Here is a 24705-nt window from a genome sequence, read left to right on the forward strand (position 1 = left end):
ATAAAAGGCCTGAGGTTGCCTTTCTTGGGAAGAAAAAAAAACAAAAAAACCCAAAACACTAGTTAGTATTGTTTCACTTTAATAATCATGAACATAAACAAGGTCAACATGTGACCTAAATGTTCACGTGACACCTGAATAGTCTTGAGTTACTGTATAGAGCAGGCCAAGAGAGGTTTTTTTTCTTTTCTTTTTTTTGGGAAAAAAAAAGGAATGCATGGTCCAGAAATGAATCTCGTCAGCATTTTGTCTGAGCTGCATTTATAGTAATACATAGAGGAAAATGGTCGCTCACAGCCAAGGCCTAGGGAGAGGGAACAGGAAAAACAAATGTGAGTGGTACTACTACTAAAAAAAAAAAATTAAAAAACTAAAAATCATTTATATAGCACACATCATTACAATTATTACAATGCAGCTGTAGCATTAATTATTTAGTGTATGTATGTATGTGTATATAATTAACAATCAATTTCCAAAGAAAGTTATTAAAAAGTAATCAATCCCAGACTCTTGAATGCTTCTATATTGTATATTTAACCAAAAGCACTTATTGTGTTTGGAATGAGGGTGAAATATCTGTGTACCTGTTGTTCAGTGAGTCCAAACGCCTGTTTGAAGTCATACACTTCTACTGACTCCGTGTTGACAGCCTCGATGATCGACTTTCCATGAAGAACCACCCTGCAGAAAACGTAGCGTGTGTATCAGACATTATTCAACTACATCAGGTGATGAATTTTAAAAGATATTTATTTAAAACAATTAGCGTACATATTTAGATTGCATTAGTTAAAATTTATTTTGCATTATGAGCCATGTTTTACTAGCTTATCACATTTTTCTTTTATTCTATGTAATTGTCACTTCCTTGTTTTGTTTTATTTATTGATAAGATTGTCCTTATTTTTTAAATGATAGTTCCTTGTGAAGCAAGCAGTCTTTCACTGTTAGACAGGTGCTAAATAAAGTTGATCATTATTACCAGAGTGAGTCAAATGAAAACCTTAAGTTTTTTTTTTTTTTTTTTTTTTGAAAAATCTTGACACTTGTTAAGTGCTGGACAACAAAATGGAGATTATGTAGAAAAACACATTTGCGTTATTTGCAATAAACAATGCAGAATAAAAAAGGTTTTTGTTTGACTCACCCTTGTAGTATTGTTGTTTTTGTTATTATTATTATTATTATTATTATTATTATTATTATTATTATTATTACTACATTGAATGCATACTGAATTAATGCTGAAATAATTAACATGGTCACATGTTTGCAAATTTATATCAGTTTGGATGACTCAGTTTATAGGAAATGTGACATTAGTTAACCTTTCAAGTCCTAACGTCAGTTATTCATCTTAAAGTTTATTATTCACAGAGTGAGGACTGGACCCATTGATGTGTTATGGAAGTTTAAGGGGTTAGATTTGTGCTTTTTTATGAAGTCAGGTTCCAAATAATGGAACTGATGATGCCACTTTGAATTATACTATCAGCACAATTGTCTATTTTTTGTTTAATGTCATATAAGGAAAAACTGGGGACATCAAAACAAATGTCTGTGTGGGTTTTTTTTTTTCGTTCCTGACCTGTCGTAAGCACATTTCGTGGACTCTTTCACTGAAGTGTCCAGTTTATCGTCTGTTAGCCACACGAAGCTGCTGTTTGAGCGCAGGCGAATGTTACGCCATTCCCTCTTGGGGACGTAGCCACAGGCAGCGTTGAAGTCCCCCATGATGATGAAATTCTGTTGAAAAGAAATGCCAGGTGGGAGGACAGAGGTGAAACAGGAACTGAGGGTTGAACTGGAGAAGTAATCAGAGACCTCGTGTGTGACCAGGTGTATGGAATAAGTGATGAAAGATCAGTTACGCTTGTTCAGAGGAACGTATCTCTTATTTCAGCTCTCTCTCTGTGACCGCTATCATCCAAACATCAAGAAAAACCAAACAAAAAAATCGTTGTATGTAAAATTTCTATATATTTTCTGCATTAAGAAGACAAATATAGAGTAATAGTGTTTGTATATTAGAGATAACAAAGTGTACAGTGTGAGGTATATGTATATATACAATTGCATTTTATATATATATATATATATATATATATATATATATATATATATATATATATATATATATATATATATATATATATGCTATTGTACACACACACACACACACACACACACACATATAAATATATATAATAATATATATAATGTTTATTTTCCTATAACAATGTGTCCTAAAGTGTTTTATTCCTTTTATACCACAGTATAGTAGTTTTTTTATTTACTAAAGAAGGACATGTTCTTTCTATCCATCTTTCTATCCATTTATTTAATTTAATCTTGTGGAACATCCATAAAAAATGTTAGTTCCTGTTATCTCTTACGGTGTAGCAGCTATAAACAGCCGTTCCTTCATCTGCCTCTCTTTTTTTTCTCTCTTAAGGTTAATAATACAAAAAAAATTGTCATGTAAGCATGATGTAAGCATGATGCCACAAACCCTTAACAGTGCTGGAAAACTCAGTTACACTTTCACGTCTGTTGCAAAGCACTGACCTTCGAGACTCATTTCTTAAATGTCAAATAAACATCTCCTTACGGAAAATCAACAATTATACAAGTACTTCTTAAATAGTTTTTACTATAGAAATGATAACATATTAGAATGAGTGCACTAATATAAACCTGTGATTTGTCTTGTAGCCAGTACTACTGTCAGAGTTGCTGTTATAGAAAATTAATCAACACCTTCTGACCAATCAGCTTTGAAAATTCAAGGGCTTTGTGGTGTATATAAAATGTATCATAAAGCACTGATTATGTACTTTACCTGCGATTGCCAGTGTTGAGAGACATTTTGGTAAACATCATACAGCTCGTCAATTTCTTTAACTGCTGCTTCTGGAGGTGTATGAATAGGTATGATGACAAAATCCTTGATTTCTGTAATAGGAGAAGAAAGGCTTACTTTTAGTTTCTGTGGTTAACACTGAGACTCTTTAATTCCTAATAATCCATTCTAACATCCAGCACCATAAAAAAAAATCCATGTTGCCACATTTAGGGCCATTTCCATTCTCGATTATTTAAAAGGAAGTTAATTAGATACGCAACTGAGGCCCTGAGGGATCAACTCATTGACTATAGGGTTCAGGAACACAACACTGAGAGCTGATCAATTTTCTTTTCCAAACAGCAAAAAATAGTGATTGAACATGTTGCTTTATTTTAATCGCTAGTTGGCAACCTACTGAATTAGTGCACTAGTTAGGTTGCACACTAGTTTCTGTTGCCGAGGGCAGGTTCTGTCATTTGACCCATCTCTATTTATGTTGCACGCAGCCATCATTGGATGGGAAAAATCAAGTAGTAGCTAGATAGCAACATAATATTAATAATATTAATGTCAATGTTGCATCCGACTACACAACATGTTTGTTCTGTAAGGTGCAATTACATGTTGGTTATTAAACGGTGGAGGAACTCAGGGTTTGTTTTACCTGTAGTCGGTGATGAAAACCACACAACAAAAGGTTCTCTGGCGAAGGCATCAATGTCTTCAGACTGCATGTCAGGATACTGATAAACCGACTTCACAGACACCAACTCCTGCCTGCGTGTAGAGGAAATAAGATTGAGCGTTTAGTGAAACAGGTCACTAACCACATGTATGATACTGAAAGCACCGTAAAGTTTCTTTCTAAATATTTTCTGGTGTGTGAATCCAAATGGTAGGTACCTGTAGACAAAGGCATACTGCTCCTTGTATGATTTTCGCCCCAGCCTCTGACTGATGACGTAGCCGTATTCAGGCTTCTGGCCACTGTACTTCCTGTGGATGCAATGTGTTGCTCAGTGAGTACCACTTTACACCAGTTTTTTTTTTTTTCTCCTACTATAGTTATTACTGTTTGTGCTCTGCTAGGATGGCGTGTCCTTGTGGGAAGTACTACTATGGGAAATAAGAGTAAAGTGATGTGAGAGTTTTATCACTGTATATTAACCTGTTTATTATGGGTTCATGCAAACCTGTTGAGATGAGTCATCAGCCGAGGAAACGCCTGTCCCTTAGCATCTTTGATTTCCATGACGAGCATGACGTCACAGCGGATGATACTCTGCAATGTGAATAGTGATGGACTGTTATGGATGGTGTCACATTTTCGAGTAACCTCATAACTGACAGTTGAGAGATGATAGCATGCAGTCATACACCACACAGTCTCGCAGCTCATTCTGAGCAGTTTTAGATGTACCTGTACCTTTGTTCAACACTCTTTGATACAGCAGTTACGTTTCGCATAGCAATGAAAAGGTAATATAATTAAACAGGTTTGCCAGGTTTTAGCCAAATGTCCAGCCCAACTACATCTCAAAAACCACACAAAATACCTGAAAGTTTTGCTTATCAGAAAAGGGTGGCCTTGAATCTTCTTTTTCTCAGCTTTTGTGTCTGAAACAAAGTCACACATTTCTGTTGTATGGACATTATCCACTCCATAACTCCCCTTTCCCTCTCCCAATATGTGCAACATATCTTTAAACCGAAATTCTGTACATCATAGACACACTTGCGCCCAATTATTTACTATAAAACAAGACCAATTTAGTGTAAAAACCATGACCCTGGCAACCCTGTTATTAATTGCTTATTAATTCCACTGCGCTTCCTCTACTGAAAATGTTCATAGAGTGCACATGAGGCAGCGTGCTTCCTTCCTGAATGGACCTCTGCTAGCGCATGTTGCAGTTCCCATTTTGACCACTAGGTGCAGGAATAACTATGGAAGATAAGTGGGGCAGTGCGCATGCTGCCCCACAAGAGCGTAACATCTAGACAGATGAGCAAATCAGTGGAACATCGGCTTATATCTGTCAAATAGCAACATTTTTTAAATTGTCTTTTGACTCAAATGAGGTAATTGGTATTTAAATGGAATTTAAAATGTATGAAGTAAATAAGGACTTTATGAAGATTAATATTTGCTTAACGGCTGATAGCTTTGGGGCTTTGCCGCACATGCCCCAAACAGATGTATGGTTTTCTTTTTCATGTATAAACCATGGGGGATAAAAACTTTTGCAATAGATGTGTACTTTGGGACTGGAATCCCGTGGGATCCAATAAAAAAGTTGACAGATTTTTACTGTAAGGTGTAAAGCTTGTGCGATGAAAACCGTCCATGTTGATTAACATGAGTGTGTTGGATGCTGTGTGATGCTGCCTCAAGTGTTTATCGTGTCATTCTCTCACCTGCAGTTCATGATTTATGCTGATCATGTCTGTGTTGTTTAAATGACTACTTTGTAAATATTTTAGGAAACTGAAACAAGTAAATTTGCTAGAAAATATCGCAAATAGGTACAAACAAATACAACTGAGGGAACAGGATTAAAAAAACTCATGCACGCCTCTATTTTGCATTAATATTAATATCATGTGAATATTTAAAATAATAGCAGTATAGTAGTGCTGTATCAGGTTCATGTTATCAGCTTAGTGGGAGGGAGTGGGATAAAAAATTTGTCTTGTGATACTTTGGGAAGTGAAACATAGAAACTTTGGAGTCAAAAAAACATGTTTTGTATTTCTGAGTATACATTGAGTGTTAGCATATACAGAACTTCCTGTTTGTAGCCCAGAAATATCTGCTAGCATTTCCAATAGCAGCCTATGGAGTGTAGATATATATGCAGTTTGAAAAAAAAAAAAAAAAAGTATATATATATATATATATATATATATATATATATATATATATATATATATATCTTCTCTAGTATTAAAAGCAAATAATTTTAACAGACACAATAGACCTCTAATAGTGATGACACGTGTACATTTATATAACGCATATTTTCAAAATGAATTGCTTGATTTATGCAGTATATTGTACAATAAGTCTAATTTAGTGTTTTCAAACATTTTACTGTTCAGTAAACTATATTTAAACAAAATACTGAAGAGACATAAAGCAAATCTCACCTCCAGTATCACATTCCGTACTTCAGTTTTAGAGATTTTGCTTTCTCCAAAGGATCTGATGTTGAAGGAGCATATTTTGAGGCTTAGGGCTCCTCCGAGGCTGAGCAGGAGAAACACGGCCGGCTTCATTACTGTGGGAGAGGACATGGAAAATGAGAAGAAGTGGAGCTGAAGTCTCCTCAGTTTTATACGTCACCACTTCCTCAGTGTTACTGCTTCCTCATCTATACATTGTAAAATCACCACTATTCATAGAAGAAGCCTTTATTCATAGAAACTACTGTGTAAACTGCTGGTCATGCAAGGGCCCATATTTGGAGCATATTTGCAACTCCATATTAGGCAATGAATAAGAAGCATCAATTCGAATGTAAACTCTGTGAGAAGCTGAAGATTGTGAACGAGGACTGCGATGAGCATCTGATTATTTTGCGTTTAAACCAGTCGCAAATGTGAAATTGTGTCGTGCAATATAAATGCAATTAACAATTTAATCGTCGCATAGTAATAAACATACACACATGACTTCATCAACACTGGACTTGAGTAAATTAAATTTCTGTCTGCATCTTAGACTGTAAAAGATACCAATAATAAATGTATAAAACTCATTACTGAAACATGAAGGTTACTGAACAATAAACGTAGTGCTGCAGCAAAAAACTGTAAATAATTGATGTATGATTCTGTTCTAATGTACTACATTTTGTCATCTACGACATTAAATATTCCTGCGTTACATGACAACGCATATTTAGGATGAGAGAACATACACAATACTGCCAAAGGTATGTGGACACCTGACTAATCATACTGCTGTGCTTGAGAACATCACACTCTTCTGGGAAGGCTTGACACTAGATTTTGGAGCGTGGCTGTGGGGATTTGTGATCATTCAGCTACAAGAGCTTTAGTGAGATCAGGCGCTGATGTTGGTTGAGGAGGTCTGGGGTGTATTTGGTGTTCCAGTTCATCCCAAAGGTGTTCAGTGGGGTTGAGGTCAGGGCTCTGTGCAGGACACTCGAGTTCTTCCACTCTAACCTTCACACACCATGTCTTCATGGAGCTCGCTTTGTGCACAGGGGCATTGTCATGCTGGAACAGGTTTGGGCCTCTTAGTTCCAGTGAAGGGAAATTGTAATGCTACAGCATACAAAGACATCCTATACAATTGTGTGCTTCAAACTTTGTGTGTTTGTGGAATATGCTTGTGGAAGGTCCACATATGGGTGTGAAGGTCAGATGTCCGCAGAATATTTGGCCATATACTACAGTAGTGTATTAGATTGTTTACTGCATTGTTTACATTTACAAACAGTTCATATATCAAAGCCTGTGAATACAGGGTGTCTGAAAGGTCAGGAACCAATGAAGTACCAGGAAGCACTATTTCTACCCTGTCATCCAAAGTGCATGCCATTTCTCATCTGTAAGAATAAAATAAATATAAAAATAAGTGTAAATTCACATATTTACAATATATTTTGTATCAGTTTATTTCTGTAAAGCTGCTTTGTGACAATAAATAAAATTGAATTGAATTGAATTAAATTAAGTAAATAATTAATAAATATAAAATCACATATATGTAGTTTATCTCACTTTGGTTCCTGACTTTTTGGACACACTATAGAATAGTAATATAATATAAAACATGATGAGGAGTGCTATTACGGGAAAATAATCAACGACGAGGTGGTGTGATGTGGTCCGACACAAAGTGGAGTTCCCTCCTAGTTATTTTCCAATAACTGCACATCCTGAAGTGTTTTATTCCTCTTACACCACAACAAGTTGCCAAAGGTGACCAATTATTCATTTATTAAACAATGACATGTTTTATATTTCAAGTTAGTTCCTGTTCTCAGTGACATTATAACAGCAATAAACACTAGTTCCCTCACCAGCATCTCTTTTTTCTCATTAGAAGTTAATAAGACAGAAGTTTCCCAAACTTTCTGTGCTCTTTCCTCGTAAACCCACAGCCCACGCTGTGCACCTGCCACACATTAGTGTCGGCGTACAAGTGACGTCAGGCACTTCCCCTTTAAAGCTCAGAGCGGCGCGGTAGTCGCGCGAGGCGCAGGAATCCTCGCTCGCGCGTCCAACTATGTGTTGCCAGATTGATCTAAAGCCCGCTCTCTTTCCGTCACTCTTACGTAACAGAATGCATTGATATAGCTCATACTCTGTATAAGTATCATGTGAAAATAAAACCACATTGACTACAAGTTAAAAAGAATCCACACAAATCATGTGAAAGGAAATCACATAAAAAATAAATTAACCATGTGGAAAAAATCACATGTGAAAAACAAACACTTGAAAAATTGTGTGGGAAAAACATGTGATGAATGAATCATGTATAAATATCAGTTGTGAAGATAATCATAATTAAGTCAAGTGAAAATAAAAACACATGCAGTACATGCAAAAAAAAAGGGAAATAAATTAATTGTGTGTAAAAATCACATGTGAAGAGTGAAACATGAAAAAAGTGGAAGAAAAAATTTAAATGTAAAATAATTGCAAATGCACAAAAATCCTTTGGAAAAAAAATCATGTGAAAATAAATGGAATATTTGTAAAAAAAAAAAAAAAATGACGTGAAAATAAATAAATGAAAACACGTGCACTACATGTGAAAACAAATCCATCCATCCATTTTCTGATAAGTGGGGAACCTGGAGCCTATCCCAGGGCACTCGGGGCACAAGGCAGGGGACACCCTGGACGGGGTGCCAACCTATCATAGGGCACAATCTCACACACGCACACACACACACCCATTCACACACTACGGACAATTTAGAGAATCCAATCAGCCTACAGCGCGTGTCTTTGGACTGGGGAGGAAACCGGAGTACCCGGAGGAAAACCCTGAAGCACAGGGAGAATGCAGACTCTGTGCACACAGGGTGGAGGTGGGAATCGAACCCCCAACCGCACACAAACATCACACAAAAAATCCTATGTGAATAAAATCATGTGAAAAAAGTCATGTGCAAAAATCATATATGAAAATAAATGAATCATATGAGAAAAACACATGCACTACACGTGTAAAACTATAACATATGAAGTGTCTAAGAAGCACGTGTGTAAAGTTCAGATCTGAGCATCACATTATTAGTATTAGCATGAACCTTGCTGGAAATGGAAATAGGCGTTTTAAATCAACCTGGCAACCTTGTATGGTCTGAATATCTAAGCTCTTGTAAGACAGAAGCTGAAGTGTGTGTGCGCGCGCGAGGGCGCGTGAGAGAGAGAGAGAGAGAGAGAAGGCGGAGGAATGGTCAGCTTCTGAAGAGAAACCCTGTCACACCTGAGAGACAGCTGAAGGTAGACTTTGTTTAAGATATTATTTGTTATAATAAATATAAAACCGCAGAAGAAGAACGTTTTGTTCTAAAATAAACAAAGCTCGCGTTTGTGTTTATTCCTGTTTATTGTGCACCGAGCTGCACTCGTGCGGAGGATAATCACTCACACACCCCAGGCACTGATACTTACCTGAGTGTGGTGTAGTCCTAACGCTAACACTGCACTGCGGGCTCTCTTTCTTTTCTTTTCTTTTCTTTTCTTTCTTTTCTTTCTATCGAGACAGTAACATTGCGCGTGCACACGCATACAGGGGGCTGCTGCAGTCACGTGACCTGCTTGGACTTTGCTTTCTGTTCATGTCTTAATCTGCACATTTGCACTCAGCAACCTCAGCAAGCTAGTGTGGTAATGTTTGTGCATTAATCTGCCCCCCTGATGCCCCCCTGATGCCCCATCTGTCCTTCTCTAACAGACTGAAAACTGCCCCAGACTGCAGCTGTAACAGGATGTGAACTGATGCTGATGTTAGTCTGGGTAGCATAGGATCCTGCTGTATATAGAGACAAAAAAAGTGGAATATATATATATAGTGGTCTGTTACGTAACATGTTGCTTTCCTTACTAATGCAAAAACATTTTTATGTAACATTTAAATTTTTGTTGGAAAACTAATATACAATGTTTTTGTACTGCATCAGTAATGCAGAAGTCATGATATATATATATATATATATATATATATATATATATATATATATATGTAAAACAATAAAAGATAATAATAAGTTATATATATGTATGTATGTATGTATGTATGTATCTATCTATCTATCTATCTATCTATATATATATATATATATATATATAGATATGGATATAGTGGTCTGTTACGTAACATGTTACTTTATATATATATACATACACATGACTTCTGCACTAGTCTACCAGGACTACCAGGATAAAGTGCTTACTGAAATGAATGCATAAATAAATATAATATCTACTGTAAAATCTCTGAAATTTGTATTAGTATATCTTGTTGAAAAATATTTTGAGCCATCTTAACATTTCATTATTTTCTGTGTTATATATATTTTATAAATTATTTGATTATATTGTATGATGTACAGCAATATTCAACATGCACAATATTGTAATCACAGACAGAACAGAAAATCATCACTATACCGGTGTTTCATTTGGCAGGAGGCAGCCTGGGTTGGCAGGATTCTTCTCACAGTGTTCTTTCGAGATAAAGATTGTCCAATTTGGAAGACAGCTATCTTCTACGTTTCCTTATTTTTCTTGTTTTCAGAGAATGTAATCTTGTAATTCTGTAAACCTGATGAGAGTACCAAGAAATTATTGTCTAGTGATAAACTGTGGAAAACACAATGCTGTGAAATTCAGCGCAGGTGCCATTTTATGAAACCTTGGCATGCACAAATGTTTGTACTGCTCCTTTTTCTTTTACAGGTGAACTGCGGTGATGGATCTAAACGTGTTGAACATGTTCGTCATCGCTGGAGGCACTCTTGCAATCCCCATTTTAGCTTTCATGGCCTCTTTTCTGCTTTGGCCTGCAGCACTTATCAAGATTTATTACTGGTGAGTGTGATGGAGAGTCCTCCATCTCTTTTTCGCTTAAAATTTATAGGTGTAGTTTACTTAGACCCACTGAATGATTTTTCTTCTCGATAAAATGGCATTATACCACAGCGCCGTTAAATTCTGATTGGCCAGGAGGTGTTGATTAATTTTCTATAACAGCGGCCCTGACCGTAGTTCTGGCTGCAAGACAAATCACAGGTTTGTATTAATGTATCATTGTTTCTATAGTAACAACTAATTCACATTTATTTAGCATGTATGGAATGAGTCTCTGGTGTCAGTGCTAGAGAAAAAATAGGTAAATGACTGTTTATAGCTGTCATAATGTTTCTTGGACATTCAAAAACATTAAATATAACCATAGACATTCTTTAACAAGTGCTGTTATTGGATAATAATCAACTTCAAGGTGGTACGCCATCCGTCACTGATTGTTTTCCAATAACAGCACACTCCCAAGTGTTACGTACTGCACAAGTGCAGCAGTAATATTTTGAAGTTTTCTGCCTCTTATAATCTCACTGTACATAACATTCTTAAATTCCTTCTGTATTCTGTATAAATTATGAGTGAAATCAGTGTTTGTCATGTGCCCTTTGCTCTTCATCCTGCAGACTTGTGCTTGTCATCTCTGTCTAGTCTTTACCCCTTGTAATTGTGGCATTCGAAAATTCACGGTCATACTGCAGTCTAAATCTAATGTCTTCTACAGACTGTAGAATGCTGGGAGAACCGTTTATTTCATTTCACTCTCTTATCTTTTCAGAAAGATCAGGGAAGGTACCTTTAACACTGCTTATCTTTGGCCTCATGGAACAGAAGTGGGTAAAAGGTGATACAGTGAATGGTGACAGATTCCTGTGTGGGATAAGAGAATTTTATTGAATAAGTATTTGGGATGAAGTATGTGTGTGTGTGTGTGTGTTTGTGTGTGTGTGTGTGTGTGTGTGTGTTAACAGGTTGCATGTACTGCATGTATATTTCACTGAGCCCTTCAGTACAGTTTTAATTTATGAAATATTTCAATATGAGGCATGCTATTGGAATGTGTACTATAACATTCTGTCTATTTGTTGGAGTGTTAGTATATTCTTGAACTTTCCTGTGACAGAGCAGGTACAAATTGACATTATTTACAGCCCAAATTGTTATCCATTTACTGAGATTTGACACATTTAATTCACCAGTAAAGCAGGCTAATAACTCAATAATAAATATAATAGGTTTTATAATGGCAACTGTAGAATTACAAATAGATACAAATCTCCATATTAAAATTGTTTTATTTTCTTTTAAATAAGAATGGCTTTTTCAGTTCACTGTTTAAAAGCCTTTTTTAAATAACAATTTAAACTGAACACAGCTGCTGCTCTTGGGTAAAAAAAATTATCCAAAAGTGAACAGTTACAATTTTGTTAAAGTGGTACTGAATTCTATATTTTTAATTTATTTAATTTATTTACAAGGAGTAATGTTCATGTCCCTGGGGTCCCTGGGGTCCCTGGGGTCCCTGGAGGATTAGTGGTTAGGCCATAGCGCTCTCACCACTGTGGCCTGGGTTCAATTCCTGGCCAGGGCTCCAACCCCAGCTACGGCGCTCTCAGTGCTAGTCCCAAGTCCGGATAAAACTGGGGAGGGCTGAGTCAGGAAGGGCATCCAGCGTAAAAACTGTGCCAAATCAAATACGGCGACCAATGATCCACTGTGGCCACCCCTAACAGGAGCAGCCAAAAGAGGAAAAACAATGTATCCTGTCACCGATTTAGATAAGCTGTACATTTCGAGCAGGAATATTTTATTATTATTATTTTTTAATTCCCTCAAACACAGGCTTAATCCTTTATTCAGTATATACAGTTAAGTTCACTAAATTGGGTATGACTCTCCATTTAGTGCACTTTATTGTCCAACTGTCACCTCAGAGACTCTGACAATACCTGTTAGAACTACTTAAACTTTGTGGATTTTATTTTGTCCTTGAATATGTAAATATGAACAATATTCCAACAATAAAATCACTGATCAGCTCATGCTAAAGGAGCTCCACATGGCAGGCTATTTTAAGGACATGGTAAAGTCCCTGTGGTTTTTGCTTGAATATTTCAGCTGAATGTTGTGTAATCTGCACAGGGGATGGTGTAATTACACAGAAGCATTGCAAGTCACCACAACCCGGTCAGGGTTGATGCACTGCTACAAGGACATTCAGCTCCTGAAACCATTTCATTTCATAAATTAGGACGCCTCACTTATTCTAACCTGACCTCTTTCTATTTATTAATGTAAGGTAAATAAGCCACAGGACTTTTATTTCTGGTGCACTTTTACTTACAGAAGGAGCAGAGTGATGAGACTATTTTAACTCCTTTTACTGCAGCATTTTTGTGCATGAGCATTTTTCGCAGTTTCTTGCCTTGGAGCAGACGCAGCAAAGCGACGTGCAATGTTATAATTTTGACATCAGCCTAATGTTTTCTGCCTATTTATAGAATGCATAAATACAAATATCAGTACGTACTGATACACACTGTGAAATCCTGCTCTTCAACAGTTATCCTGGTCAGCATCAAATTGAAGAATATGTACATTTTTGTTTCATACAGTACAGACATTATAAATGCATCCACAGGGGTTTAATATAATATATTTTATAATATATTTTATATTTTATAAATATCTTGCTTTAAAGGTAAAACATCCTCTGGGTCATCTAGCTTTAGGTATAGAAGTTGCTATGGCAGAAATCACCAATCAGATTTTACATTCTTTGTAAGGCTGAGAGATGTGCAGCAGTGACGGGGAAACATTGTCTATATGCAAGTTATTATTAGATGTTAGATCTGAATTTATTTACCTATCATCTGTCATTTCTTGATCTCAAGAAATGTGTTTTGAATAAAGGTTCATTATTCATTAATATTAATGTAATGTGAATAGATTTCTCTACGGAGAAATCAATAAAATACCTATGTGTAATAACAATTTCTACAACTAATTCTAAATCTAAACTTAACATCAGTAACAACAAAGAGATGTTTTTACTCTTTCACTTTTTTTTTCACTTTTGCTGGTCCAAACAAACTAGGTTACTCCTGTTTTTTTGTCCTGAGAATGCACAAAAACAAACCAGGTGCATTGGATTGCATGGTGGTCCATGGTCCCTGGTTCAATCCTGAGCTCGGGTTACTGTCTGTGGGGACTTGTGCATTTTAAAGACCACTTGTATGGTCTCCTCTGGGTTTATCCCACCTTACAAAAACATGCCAGTAGGTGGACTGGTTACTCTAAATTATGCCTTGGTGTGAATGTGGTGCCCTGTGATGGACTGGTGTCTCATCCGAGGTGTATTTTTACTTAAAGTCCAGTGTTCCCAGGATAGGCTCCGGATCCACTGCAACCCTGACCAGGATAAGCAGAAGTGCTTACTGAATGAATGAATGAAAAAACACACATTCACATCTAGGGACATTCCAACATGTTTTGGAAGGATCGAACCCTGGACTCTAGAGCTGGGCTGCAACAAACCCTGTCTAACATGTACACTATATGGCCAAATGTATGTGGACACCTAATTATCACAATCAAATGTGCTTGTTGAACATCCCGTTCCAGAGTTTGTTCCCCTTTTACTGCTATAACAGCCTCCACTCTTTTAATAGAGGCTATATAAGGCTTTATGCTAGATTTTGGAGCGTGGCTGTGGGGATTTGTGATCATTCAGCCACAAGAGCATTAGTGAGGTCAGGCACTGATGTTAGGTCACGAGACCTGGTGTGCAGTCGGCGTTCCAGTTCATCCCAAAGGTGTTCAGTGGGGTTGAGGTCAGGGATCTGTGCAGGCCACTCGAGTTTTTCCACTCCAACATTGGCAAACCAAATCTTCATGGAACTCGCTTTGTGCACCGGGGATATTGTCATGTTTGGGCTAGGCTGCTTAGATCCAGTGAAGGGAGAAGTCTTAAAGCTACAGCATACAAAGACATCTTATACAATAGTGTTTCCAAGTTTGTGGCAACAATTTGGGGAAGGCTCACACGTGGGTATGATGGTCAGGTGCCCACATACTTTGGGCCATATAGTGTATTTACAAAATTCTTGTATTTTGGCTTAACAAAAATGTAATGTTTCTATTTGACAGGTATTGGAGGAGGAGACTGGGGCTACAGGTGGATTATGCAGAGCATGATGGATATCGCTTCTGTTATACACACCGTGGGAAGCCCGGGAGTCGGCCATCTATACTCATGCTTCATGGCTTTTCTGCTCATAAAGACATGTGGCTGGGTGTGGTGAAGGTTTGGGCTTCATCTCATCCTACTTTAACAAGTCTGTTTGTCCTTTACAGTCATATGTTTGATGGGATAATGCAGACACATGATTATGCAGATGATGATTATTTTCAATTGCGCAGTGAAAAAAAAAAAGATTTGTTGACAAGACACATTTTAAATTTTCAGTTCTTTCCAACCAATGTGCATCTGGTGTGTGTTGACATGCCTGGCCATGAGGGCACTACACGCACTAGTGCGGTGGACTACTCCATTGAGGGCCAGGTCAAAAGGATACATCAGGTATTGTTTATCATTTTTGAATGTCTATATACTCATGATTTCTGTTTCATGAGTTCATAAGCACAGATCAAACTTCTTATGAGTGTGTGGAAATATCTATTAGAGACAGAAAAGATAATTGATTCTTGGATGCATTGTGATTCTCTCTTGAAAGACTCTGCATCAACGCACATCATAACATGCACGTCAGGCTTTAAATTTTTACATCGAATCACAACAATACCACACATTTCTAATGAAAAATAAACTCTACATTATGCCTTATGCTTTTCATGATGGATTGGATGTGATATTATATATTACAATCAGAAAAAAAATAATGTAGACTACAGAAAACAAAAACTCACAAGAATCATCACGTCCTGGATCAAGTAACGAATAAAACACTTTGGCTATGCTATTATACCATATAACATATTGTTATTGGTGCCAAATTGGTGTGCTATAAGAGTTGGGATGTGCTGTTATTGGAAAATAATCAATTTTCACACGGTAACAGGAATTTTCACTTTGTGTCAGGCCACACTATTACATCATTGCTTATTTTCATACATTAAGTCATATCATAATTCATAATTTGATATACAAGTCATCAATAAGTAATGAAATACAGTGAGTGAGTTTCATGTAGTGAGTCAAATGAAAACCTTAATTTTTTTTATTTTGCAGTGTTTATTGCATATAGGTGTAAATTTTAAAGTCTTGTAAATTTGTTAATGTTAAACATGACTTATAATCTGTTTTTCTAATTTCATACTTTTACGCCTTTTCCTTTTACTCACTCTCGTATGAAATGAACCAAGTTTTCGGATAGTGTGATTTAATCAATAATGGAATATTGGCTCCAACGATCCGGAAATGGTTTTCATTTTTCAGTACTACATTTAGTCTACATTTAGTTACATCTAAGTTGCTGCTTGTTATATGCTGCTAAAAATTCAAACCCCTTCACTGATCATCAGTTTTTGTTATGCTGGTCAGGGTGGCAGTGGATCATGGGAACACTTGGCGTGGGACGGGAATGCGTCAGTCCATCATAGGGCGCTCTTAGCTATACTGCTGTACTTATTTTAACCAGATAAGTGTGTAATCACTGAGCATTTTTTACTGGAATGTTAAGATTAGCCACTGAGGTTGTATCAGACAGAAACCACTGTGTAATTTTAGTGTCTTGATTTTGGCTCCTAACACACTAATACGCCTCTCCAAAATCATGTGCCTAAAATAGATGCCCTTGTTGAGGCCTGAGGCTTTTTTTCATCAGTGTGTCTGTGTCCTTGTGTTACACACAAACTCTGTGATGTCTGTCTCTTTCCACACTGAGTAAGCCTGTGTATGAGGAAGAGAGACTTCAACTACCTGATTTAAATTCATGTTTGAGTCTCACTTGTCCTGAATATTAAGATAGCCTGATGCAGCGTTAACCACAATACATAAAAAATAAAATTAACTTTTCATTTCTGTGATTTTTTTTCATCCCCTAATCTGATATTTTAACACGTAAACCCGCAGTTTGTGCGCAATTGTCTGAAATGTTTTACAATGCAGAACGAGCCTGACCTTTATTCCTAGCAGCAATCTGCTTGCAACATCAGTTTTATTGTATTTGCTTGCATTTCTTACATTTTGCTCTCTCTGCAGTTTGTAGAAAGTATTCAACTGAATAAGAAGCCTTTTCACCTGGTGGGTACATCCATGGGTGGTTGTGTAGCTGGGGTTTATGCTGCTCGCTATCCCTCAGATCTCTCCAGTCTCACACTGATCTGTCCTGCTGGTTAGTATCACTTGATACCGATGCTGATCTGATACTAATATATCCATATTATAATATATATAGACATGATGGCAGCATGTTGGAAGACCATCTGTGTTGTGCTGGTTAACATTCAGCTCGATTTTATTTGTATACTGCTATTAACAATAGACATTATCACAAAGCAGCTTTACAGAAATCAGGATGTAGGCTTAGATCCCTAATGAACAAGCCAGAAGAGACAATGACAAGGAAAATCTCACTGAGATGACATGAGGAAGAAACATTAAGAGGAACCAGACTCAAAAGGGAACCTATTCTGGGTGTATAAACATTACAGTATACAGGTGTAGAAGAGAAAAGGAAAACAGTACTAAATGTGTTGAACTGGTTGATATGTCAAACTTGATCTGATACCAGTCCAGCATTTCAGGGAGATATTGGTTTGATACAGATAGCCAGTGTTGGATTGATGCATCCCTAGGCATTTGTGTTACTAAGGCTGACTGTGGATTATTATAAGAGCATTTAAGGCCATAGAAATCTGCCTCTTTTTGTCATGTAGGTCTGAAATACCACAAGGAGAGTGAATTCGTGAGGCGTCTGAGAGACTTGGAGAACAGCAAGGATGTCCAAAGCATCCCTCTCATCCCGTCGACTCCAGAGGAGATGGAAGACATGCTGAAACTGTGCTCTTTTGTGCGCTTTAAGATTCCTCGTCAGGTATACACATCTCCATTTTACAGCCTATTTAAGGAATTCCCCTTTAAAGCTTATTTTATCTTGCACAAACAAGGGTTCTTCTTCAGAACCATCTTGTTGCAATGATCAACAATCCTAGGATCTCATGACTGACTGACTGACTTTATGCAGGGGTGTCAACCTCATTTCAAGTAACAGGCCACATTACACTAAGTCCACTGTCAAGTCAGGGCAAAAGAAAAAAGCAGTTTAGTAGACCAATAACACATCAAAAAATTCCTCTTAAATGTTTTAATTTATCTGCATTTATCTGAAAGTTGCCTTCTGAATGCATAAACCAATTGGACGTATAACACCTACAAAACACATGAACAGACCTCAATTCAATAACTTGAAATGGCATTATATGTCATGAATCTACAGGAAATAGGCCATAATACTGATGAGTTTGCAAAATTATTTACAAATAAAACACAAAATAATTGTGTGCAAGTAATCATCCTGTTACTGTGAAACTCCTGCAAAGTAGGTTTGGGAAGAGACATGTTCACAGCATCTTTTTAAAACTTAGTAATGAAATTAAGTGCTCTGTTTTGCCCCCTAGTGGAATAATCGAGACTAGCCCTTTTTAAACTTTCAGTCCAATTGTAGTCCACAAGACAATTTTAATTTACAACACAGATGAGAAATTCATTTGGTGGCCCATATTACAACCTTTATCATGTTTGCAGGCCATACGTTTGATTAAATTCCTGAACTATTGACTGGAAAGGTGTGAGTTCAAATGTACCAACTTTATGCTAGGATAGTTTCCTGCTTCTTCTGTAAAGCCTTTTTGGATAAAAGTGTCTACAAAATGAATAAATGCATTGAGAGCAGCACAATTTTCTAGAGTAATAATGTTTAGATATCTCATGGTCTAGGTCTTCTGCTTCAGCTGTGACAATTCATAGGCTTAAACGTAGAACTGAGTAGACTGGGTTCCTTCACTTTCCCTTGAAGTTAATGTTTCACTTTTCTGAAGTATTGCATCATTACTTTTTTTTTTTTTTTTTTTAAACACTGTTAACACTGTTAGTAGTGACGTGATAAATTATAATCTAATAATGTTTCACTTTCCATCTTTTTCATGTTAATTCATTTATTTTTGTAAATGTTAAATTATTAAAATAATTATTGGGATACATATTGTGTAAGTTATATATTATTTGATCATGATCATCTTTTTTTAAATATATCTCCCACCCCTAACACAAGCCCAACAGTGTCCTATTTGGTGTAGCCATTTTTAATTTTATTATTTTTTATTTTTAATTTTTATTACCAAATAAAGATTCAATATGAAAGGAAGTTACATTGGAGCACAGTATAGTGTTACTGATGTCATTTTTTTCAGTGCGAAGCATTGCATCCTTATGGCTTATTTTTATTATTTTCCTAATGCCCTACTCTTTTTTTAATAGATCCTTCAGGGATTGGTCAAAGTCCGTATTCCGCACAACAACTTCTACCGTGAGGGTTAGTTCCATGCACTGAGCTTTTGCACATCTCTGCTGTGTGCCTGCTTTAAGTTGATATGTGGCTAGAAATCTTCTCATTTTGTTTCAGTGTTCATGGAGTTAGTAAGAGAAAAATCGAGACACTGCCTGCATGAGAACATGCATCTCATTTCAACACCGCTTCAAGTCATTTGGGGGAAGCAGGATCAGGTAGGATTAGATCACAATGTCACAACATCATGAACATCATGAAACAAACTTAAAGCATTAAACTTGAGTTGATTTGAGAAGACCTGATGTGTGCTGCAGTCTGGGGAAATTCTCTTATACAAAGTCAGGTTCATTAATATGTGGCCAGTTATAAGGTATTTTGTCTGTCTCCAATATATGACAGTATATTGAATTTGAAATTAAATAATGAATATGCCCTTGAAGTGCAGACGTCATTTTTACTACTTGGTTGCAAATCCTTTGCAGTAGATTACTGTCTGAAGTCTGGAACCCATCACCAGACACTGGGTTTCTGCCCTGGTGATACGTTGCCAGGTCTTTACTTCAGCTGTCTTCAATTCCTGCTTGTTCTTGGAGTGTTTTGTCTTCAGTTTTGCCTTCAGCAAGTTAAGTGTAGCCCAATTGGATTCAGATCAGGTGATCGGTTTGGCCTTTGCAGAACATTCCACAAAAAATCTTTGGTTGCGTTTGAAGTATGCTTTGAGTATCTATCTGCAGTGTGAAGCACGGTCCAATGAGTTTTGAAGCATTTGGCTGAATCTGTACACTTCAGAATTCATTCTGCTGCTTTTCTCAGCGATCACATGATCAATAAATACATGGGAACCAGGTCTATTGGCAGCCACAATGGTGGTGTGCTTCAGATCACGAGCAGTTCCTTCTCTTTTCCATTGTCTTCTCTTCCACTCATTCTGGTACAAGTTGAATTTTGTCTCATCTGTCCATAAGTTATTGTTCCAGAACTGTACTGACTCTTTTTGGCAGACTCTAATCTGGTCTTCCTGTTTTTGAGGTTTATATCAAAATGCTTTATATCTCATGGTAAACCCTCTGTATTTACTTTGGTGAAGCCTTCTCTTGATTGTTGACTTTGGCACAGATATGCCTACCTTCTTCTTCCATCTACCAAGGTTTTTTTTCCATGGTCTTCCAGATGTTTTGGTGTTCCTGATCTCAACATTGTATTCTTTCTTTTTATGAATGTACCAAATAGTTGGTTTGTCCACACCTAATTTATCTCTTTGATGGGGTTTGTTTTGAATTTTCAGCCTAATGATGGCTTGCTTCACTGGACTTCAAATTGAGAGCTAACAGCAACAGATTCCAAATGCAAAGGCAACAGTATCAATCAATCACCTCTAGACATTTATCTGCTACCTTGTGGAAGTTAATACACTCATCAAAGCTGAAAGTCTGCACTTTGAGCTTGTATACATTATTGAATTTCAACTCCAATATACTGTTGTAGACAGCTAAAATAAGAATAACTTTTTCAATGTACAAATATTTATGAACCAGACTGTATAATTAGCTTGTGAGCAGTCTTTGAGAAGTCAGTCAAAAGCTCATGTTTCCCCTGAGGAAAGATACAGTATTTGTGTTAGATTGGTTTCTTTACACTACATTTAGTTGAATTTGATGCATGCTATACCCTCATTTCATTTTTAACTTCCTGGAGTTCTATTTATTTGTAAATACATGGTAAAATACATACAAATGTAAAGGTACATTTTCCTTTTTCCACCAGTGAAAAAATGTGGGGTGTGTAAACTTTTGTACCCAGGCCACATCATTCTTGTACATGTCTGTTTTAACAAATTGTTTTGGTATGATATATTGTTATCATATGCCTGTGTGGCTGTACTGTGTGCAGGTGCTGGATGTATCCGGTGCATCTGTGTTGGCTGATACTTTGCCCGGATGCCAGGTCGATCTGTTAGACAACTGTGGCCATTCTGTGGTGATGGAGCGTCCGCGGAAAGCTGCTCATCTCATCATGGACTTCATCACGCGTCAGCAGAATTCAGGCAGCGGTAGCAGCAAAAAGTTCTCTTGAAGCTATACAGTTCACAACAAGATTATATAATTTGTAAGAAATTTGTAAATAATCTTAAATGTATTTTTCTAGTGAACCCTCAGGGACAGATCACCAGGGTTAAATTCTCTCCTGTAGTATTTAAGATTTAGCAGAATTAGAATCAGAAACACTGTCGATTTTACTGTGAACTGGAAAAATAACAGGCAATAATGTTTTAATGACAGTTTCAGGTTTTACCAATTCAGAAAATGCCCACAAAAAAAATCTATTATCACTTTTCAGAAGAAAGGTCCTTCATTCTTTTAGGTAATAGTGAAACACTGCATGTGTCCCCTGTGCTGCAAAGCAGTTTTTAAAGCCTTCATTGTATGAAACAGCATAATGTTTTAATCTGTTTGGTATTACTTCTGTGTTAAAATCCACATTTTTTAAGCTAACACAAGTGCTGAAATGTAATGGTATATTATTAATTTCCATGTGAGATGCACTGCACTCCTACACAACATTGTTCTGAATATTTAGTAAAAGCACTGAAGCCATAACCCTAAACCTAGACACATTTATAATACAAAAAACTCTTTTTTTTTTTTTTTTAACCAGTCATTTATATTGATTAGCCAGTTTACTAAGTACCTAGATTCAGTAACTATTTAAACACCTACCATTTAATATGTACCATACATGTAATGTAAATTATAAATTTAATGTGCAGCTACTAGGTATGTGTACCTAGTAAACACCCTGAATATCTTCCTAGAGCAGCACTGTTCTTATACCACAGCAATTTGGCAATTATTACATTACATTTTTATTTATTAAAGAATGACACATATAATACATGCTGGATGCAAGCTGGGCCAGATAACCTGAGGTCAAGATCAAACTGGGCAGTTTCGCTTCTTAAATCCACAGCACCTACAGCACGAGTCAAAGCAGTAACATCATATCAACACAGAGAGGGATTTATAGTTGCACCCACAACAGGCTTATAGTGAGCCTGTATATGGTTCTACACACAGAATGCTTCGTTATGGAGGATAAGCATCCCTAAAACAGAGCTCTGTCTTAGTGACCAGGTAAGCGCGTGTCTCAGTCTGATGATTACTGTTCAAGGCTGGGTTCAGATGGGCCTTCAACAACTTAAAAATAATAATAATAATTGTTTTTTTTTTTTTTATGAGCACACATCTTTGTCGGTAATGGACGTGAAGTGGAGGATAATTCCCTCCGTGGGGTTGAGGTCTGACCTGGTATTATGACGAATGCAGGATTGAACAATCACGTGAATGCCTTTTATTTTGGACTGTGAACTTTAACTTTCCACTAATCACTACCACTAATCAGTGTAAAGGTGAATAAAGATTTAAGATTTATATTAGACCTTAACCTTTAGCTATTTTGTCTGAATAAATGTTTTAATTGAACATCTTGAGTATTTCCATGATTATATGAATTACACATTTAGTCAAGTTAGTCACATAAGCTATTTATGCTTAATCCTACTCATATCATTCTGATAATGCTTTTTCACCTGCATTGTGGCCAAAAAGATAGTTAAGGACTTCATCACAACGTTGAAAAATGAATATGCCAACATTGCTAACAAGAAAATCCTAAGAAAAAAAAGTTTTTTTTTTTTTTTTTTTTTTTTTTTGCAAAACCCCTACCACATGTCAGTGGACAGCATAAATGATAAAGGATATATTGGTTGAAATGATATTTAATTGCGATCTGTAGAAATCTCTATAGAATTTATAAGCATCCACTTGAGTGTATACGCCTACTTACATATATAAGCTCTTACTTTATGCAATTGTTAAGTTGCAAAATTAACACAAGTGCATGTCCACGTGCAAATAATAGGTCTACAACTGTACGGAAATATATTACTAAATATTATTATAACTGTTGATTATCTTTTCACTTTCATTACTAACATGTAAAATGGTGATGCACAATCTACTCTGCTCTGTCCACACAAATGTGCAATAATTTTATAAAAAACAAAAAGGACATTCTACCTTTTTGCTTATGGCTAACTGATTTCAATTTCCCCAACTCAGATCCAGCCAGATTTTGCATTTTGGTAGCACACAGACTAACTGGTCATGTGATATTTTTGAGTTGCATGGATCAACACTGTGTTGGGTCTGATGAATTTTAAACCACTGCCACACTGGATTTTCGCCATGCTATTTTTCCTCATGATGATTGCAGAGAACCTTGGTTTTCTATTGGCGCACAAAACCGAGGCTCATGAATTCACTGGTCAAAGTTCACGTGGATAAAGTCAACATGCTGTGAAGGACATGACTCTTTCATGACCCACGTCCTTTCCCCTTCAGTGAATGGATGGGTCAAGCGCTACTATATCTGAGAAAGCAGGAAAGCGTAGTTTTGAAGTATTACTGCTATAGCAAGGGGTCAAAAATCATTAATGCTACGGTGAACCCGATGAAACTGGTGAAACATTGGCACCTCTGCAAACTTCTCCACACATTCCTGTCAAGGCCAAGGTAGTTGAATCTCAATTGTTGGAGACAGGAGCAAGATACATTATCTACTGTATAAAGCAATTATTGCATTTTGATATGACGTAAATATAAATATAGGCATGATAAGCAAGTTCAAGTGATACAGGCATATGATATTTGATAAAATACTTACATGCACAAATAAACCCAAGGAATTATGACCTAATTTTAACCTAATATTAATATAAATAATAACCTAATATCAATAGACTACACCCATTTCTGTGTTGATTTGGATGTGTTTTGAAGTTATCTTGCTTGAAGAGCTTCCAGGCAGCCAGGTTTTACAGCTTTTCTATGAATGCTGAACACAATTTTTGCCAAACATGGCAAATGTTCATGGCAAAAAATTTCATTTTGTTGTTGTGGCCACAACACATTATAACAACTGTATTTCCCATGACACTTGGCAAATTATTGCATTTTGTAAACTTTATAGTCTTATAGACTTTATAGTCCAATTAGAAATGATTAAAACAAGCTTTCTGTATAAACAGTGTACAGCTTCCTACCTCACCAGTAGTCCTAGAGCTCTAATCCAAAACATGTTCTAGTCTTTCAGGTGTGTTTTTACAGATGGTCATTCTGAAGGTATACCATTTGAAGGTATTCTGACCCCTGCTACAGATTATATCCACGATTATTGTCTAATTGCCACAGG

At 36.5% G+C, this 24705-nt stretch overlaps 2 protein-coding genes across 2 annotated transcripts; one reads left to right on the forward strand and one right to left on the reverse strand.

The window, feature by feature from the left end:
- Positions 1-62: 62 nt before the first annotated feature.
- Positions 63-9792, reverse strand: LOC113537899 (deoxyribonuclease gamma). Its single transcript, XM_026932591.3, has 9 exons — positions 9515-9792; positions 6002-6132; positions 4045-4133; positions 3755-3847; positions 3516-3628; positions 2846-2958; positions 1592-1749; positions 588-684; positions 63-304 (listed from the first exon to the last, which is right to left on the reverse strand). Exons 2-9 carry the CDS (start codon positions 6128-6130, stop codon positions 239-241), a joined length of 858 nt encoding a protein of 285 aa, XP_026788392.3. The 5' UTR covers positions 6131-6132; positions 9515-9792; the 3' UTR covers positions 63-238.
- On the forward strand, positions 9200-22934 carry abhd6a (abhydrolase domain containing 6, acylglycerol lipase a). Its single transcript, XM_026932590.3, has 9 exons — positions 9200-9343; positions 10802-10933; positions 15074-15230; positions 15393-15506; positions 17148-17280; positions 17825-17982; positions 19425-19479; positions 19570-19670; positions 21346-22934. The coding sequence occupies exons 2-9, from the start codon at positions 10815-10817 to the stop codon at positions 21526-21528; spliced, it is 1020 nt and encodes a 339-aa protein (XP_026788391.1). The 5' UTR covers positions 9200-9343; positions 10802-10814; the 3' UTR covers positions 21529-22934.
- Positions 22935-24705: the final 1771 nt, after the last annotated feature.

The sequence above is a fragment of the Pangasianodon hypophthalmus genome, chromosome 20, assembly GCF_027358585.1.
Source record: "Pangasianodon hypophthalmus isolate fPanHyp1 chromosome 20, fPanHyp1.pri, whole genome shotgun sequence".
In the NCBI taxonomy this organism is placed as follows: Eukaryota; Metazoa; Chordata; class Actinopteri; order Siluriformes; family Pangasiidae; genus Pangasianodon; species Pangasianodon hypophthalmus.

Excerpts from the sequence above, each read along its gene's own strand:
- LOC113537899 (XM_026932591.3), bottom strand. The coding sequence starts at position 6,130 with ATGAAGCCGGCCGTGTTTCTCCTGCTCAGCCTCGGAGGAGCCCTAAGC. Across the intron at positions 4,134-6,001 it reads TACGGAATGTGATACTGGAG|AGTATCATCCGCTGTGACGT; the intron begins GTGAGATTTGCT and ends TTCACATTGCAG. Across the intron at positions 3,629-3,754 it reads CAGTATGCCTTTGTCTACAG|GCAGGAGTTGGTGTCTGTGA; the intron begins GTACCTACCATT and ends CTCTACACGCAG.
- abhd6a (XM_026932590.3), top strand. The coding sequence starts at position 10,815 with ATGGATCTAAACGTGTTGAACATGTTCGTCATCGCTGGAGGCACTCTT. Across the intron at positions 15,507-17,147 it reads AGGTCAAAAGGATACATCAG|TTTGTAGAAAGTATTCAACT; the intron begins GTATTGTTTATC and ends CTCTCTCTGCAG. Across the intron at positions 17,983-19,424 it reads GCTTTAAGATTCCTCGTCAG|ATCCTTCAGGGATTGGTCAA; the intron begins GTATACACATCT and ends TTTTTTTAATAG.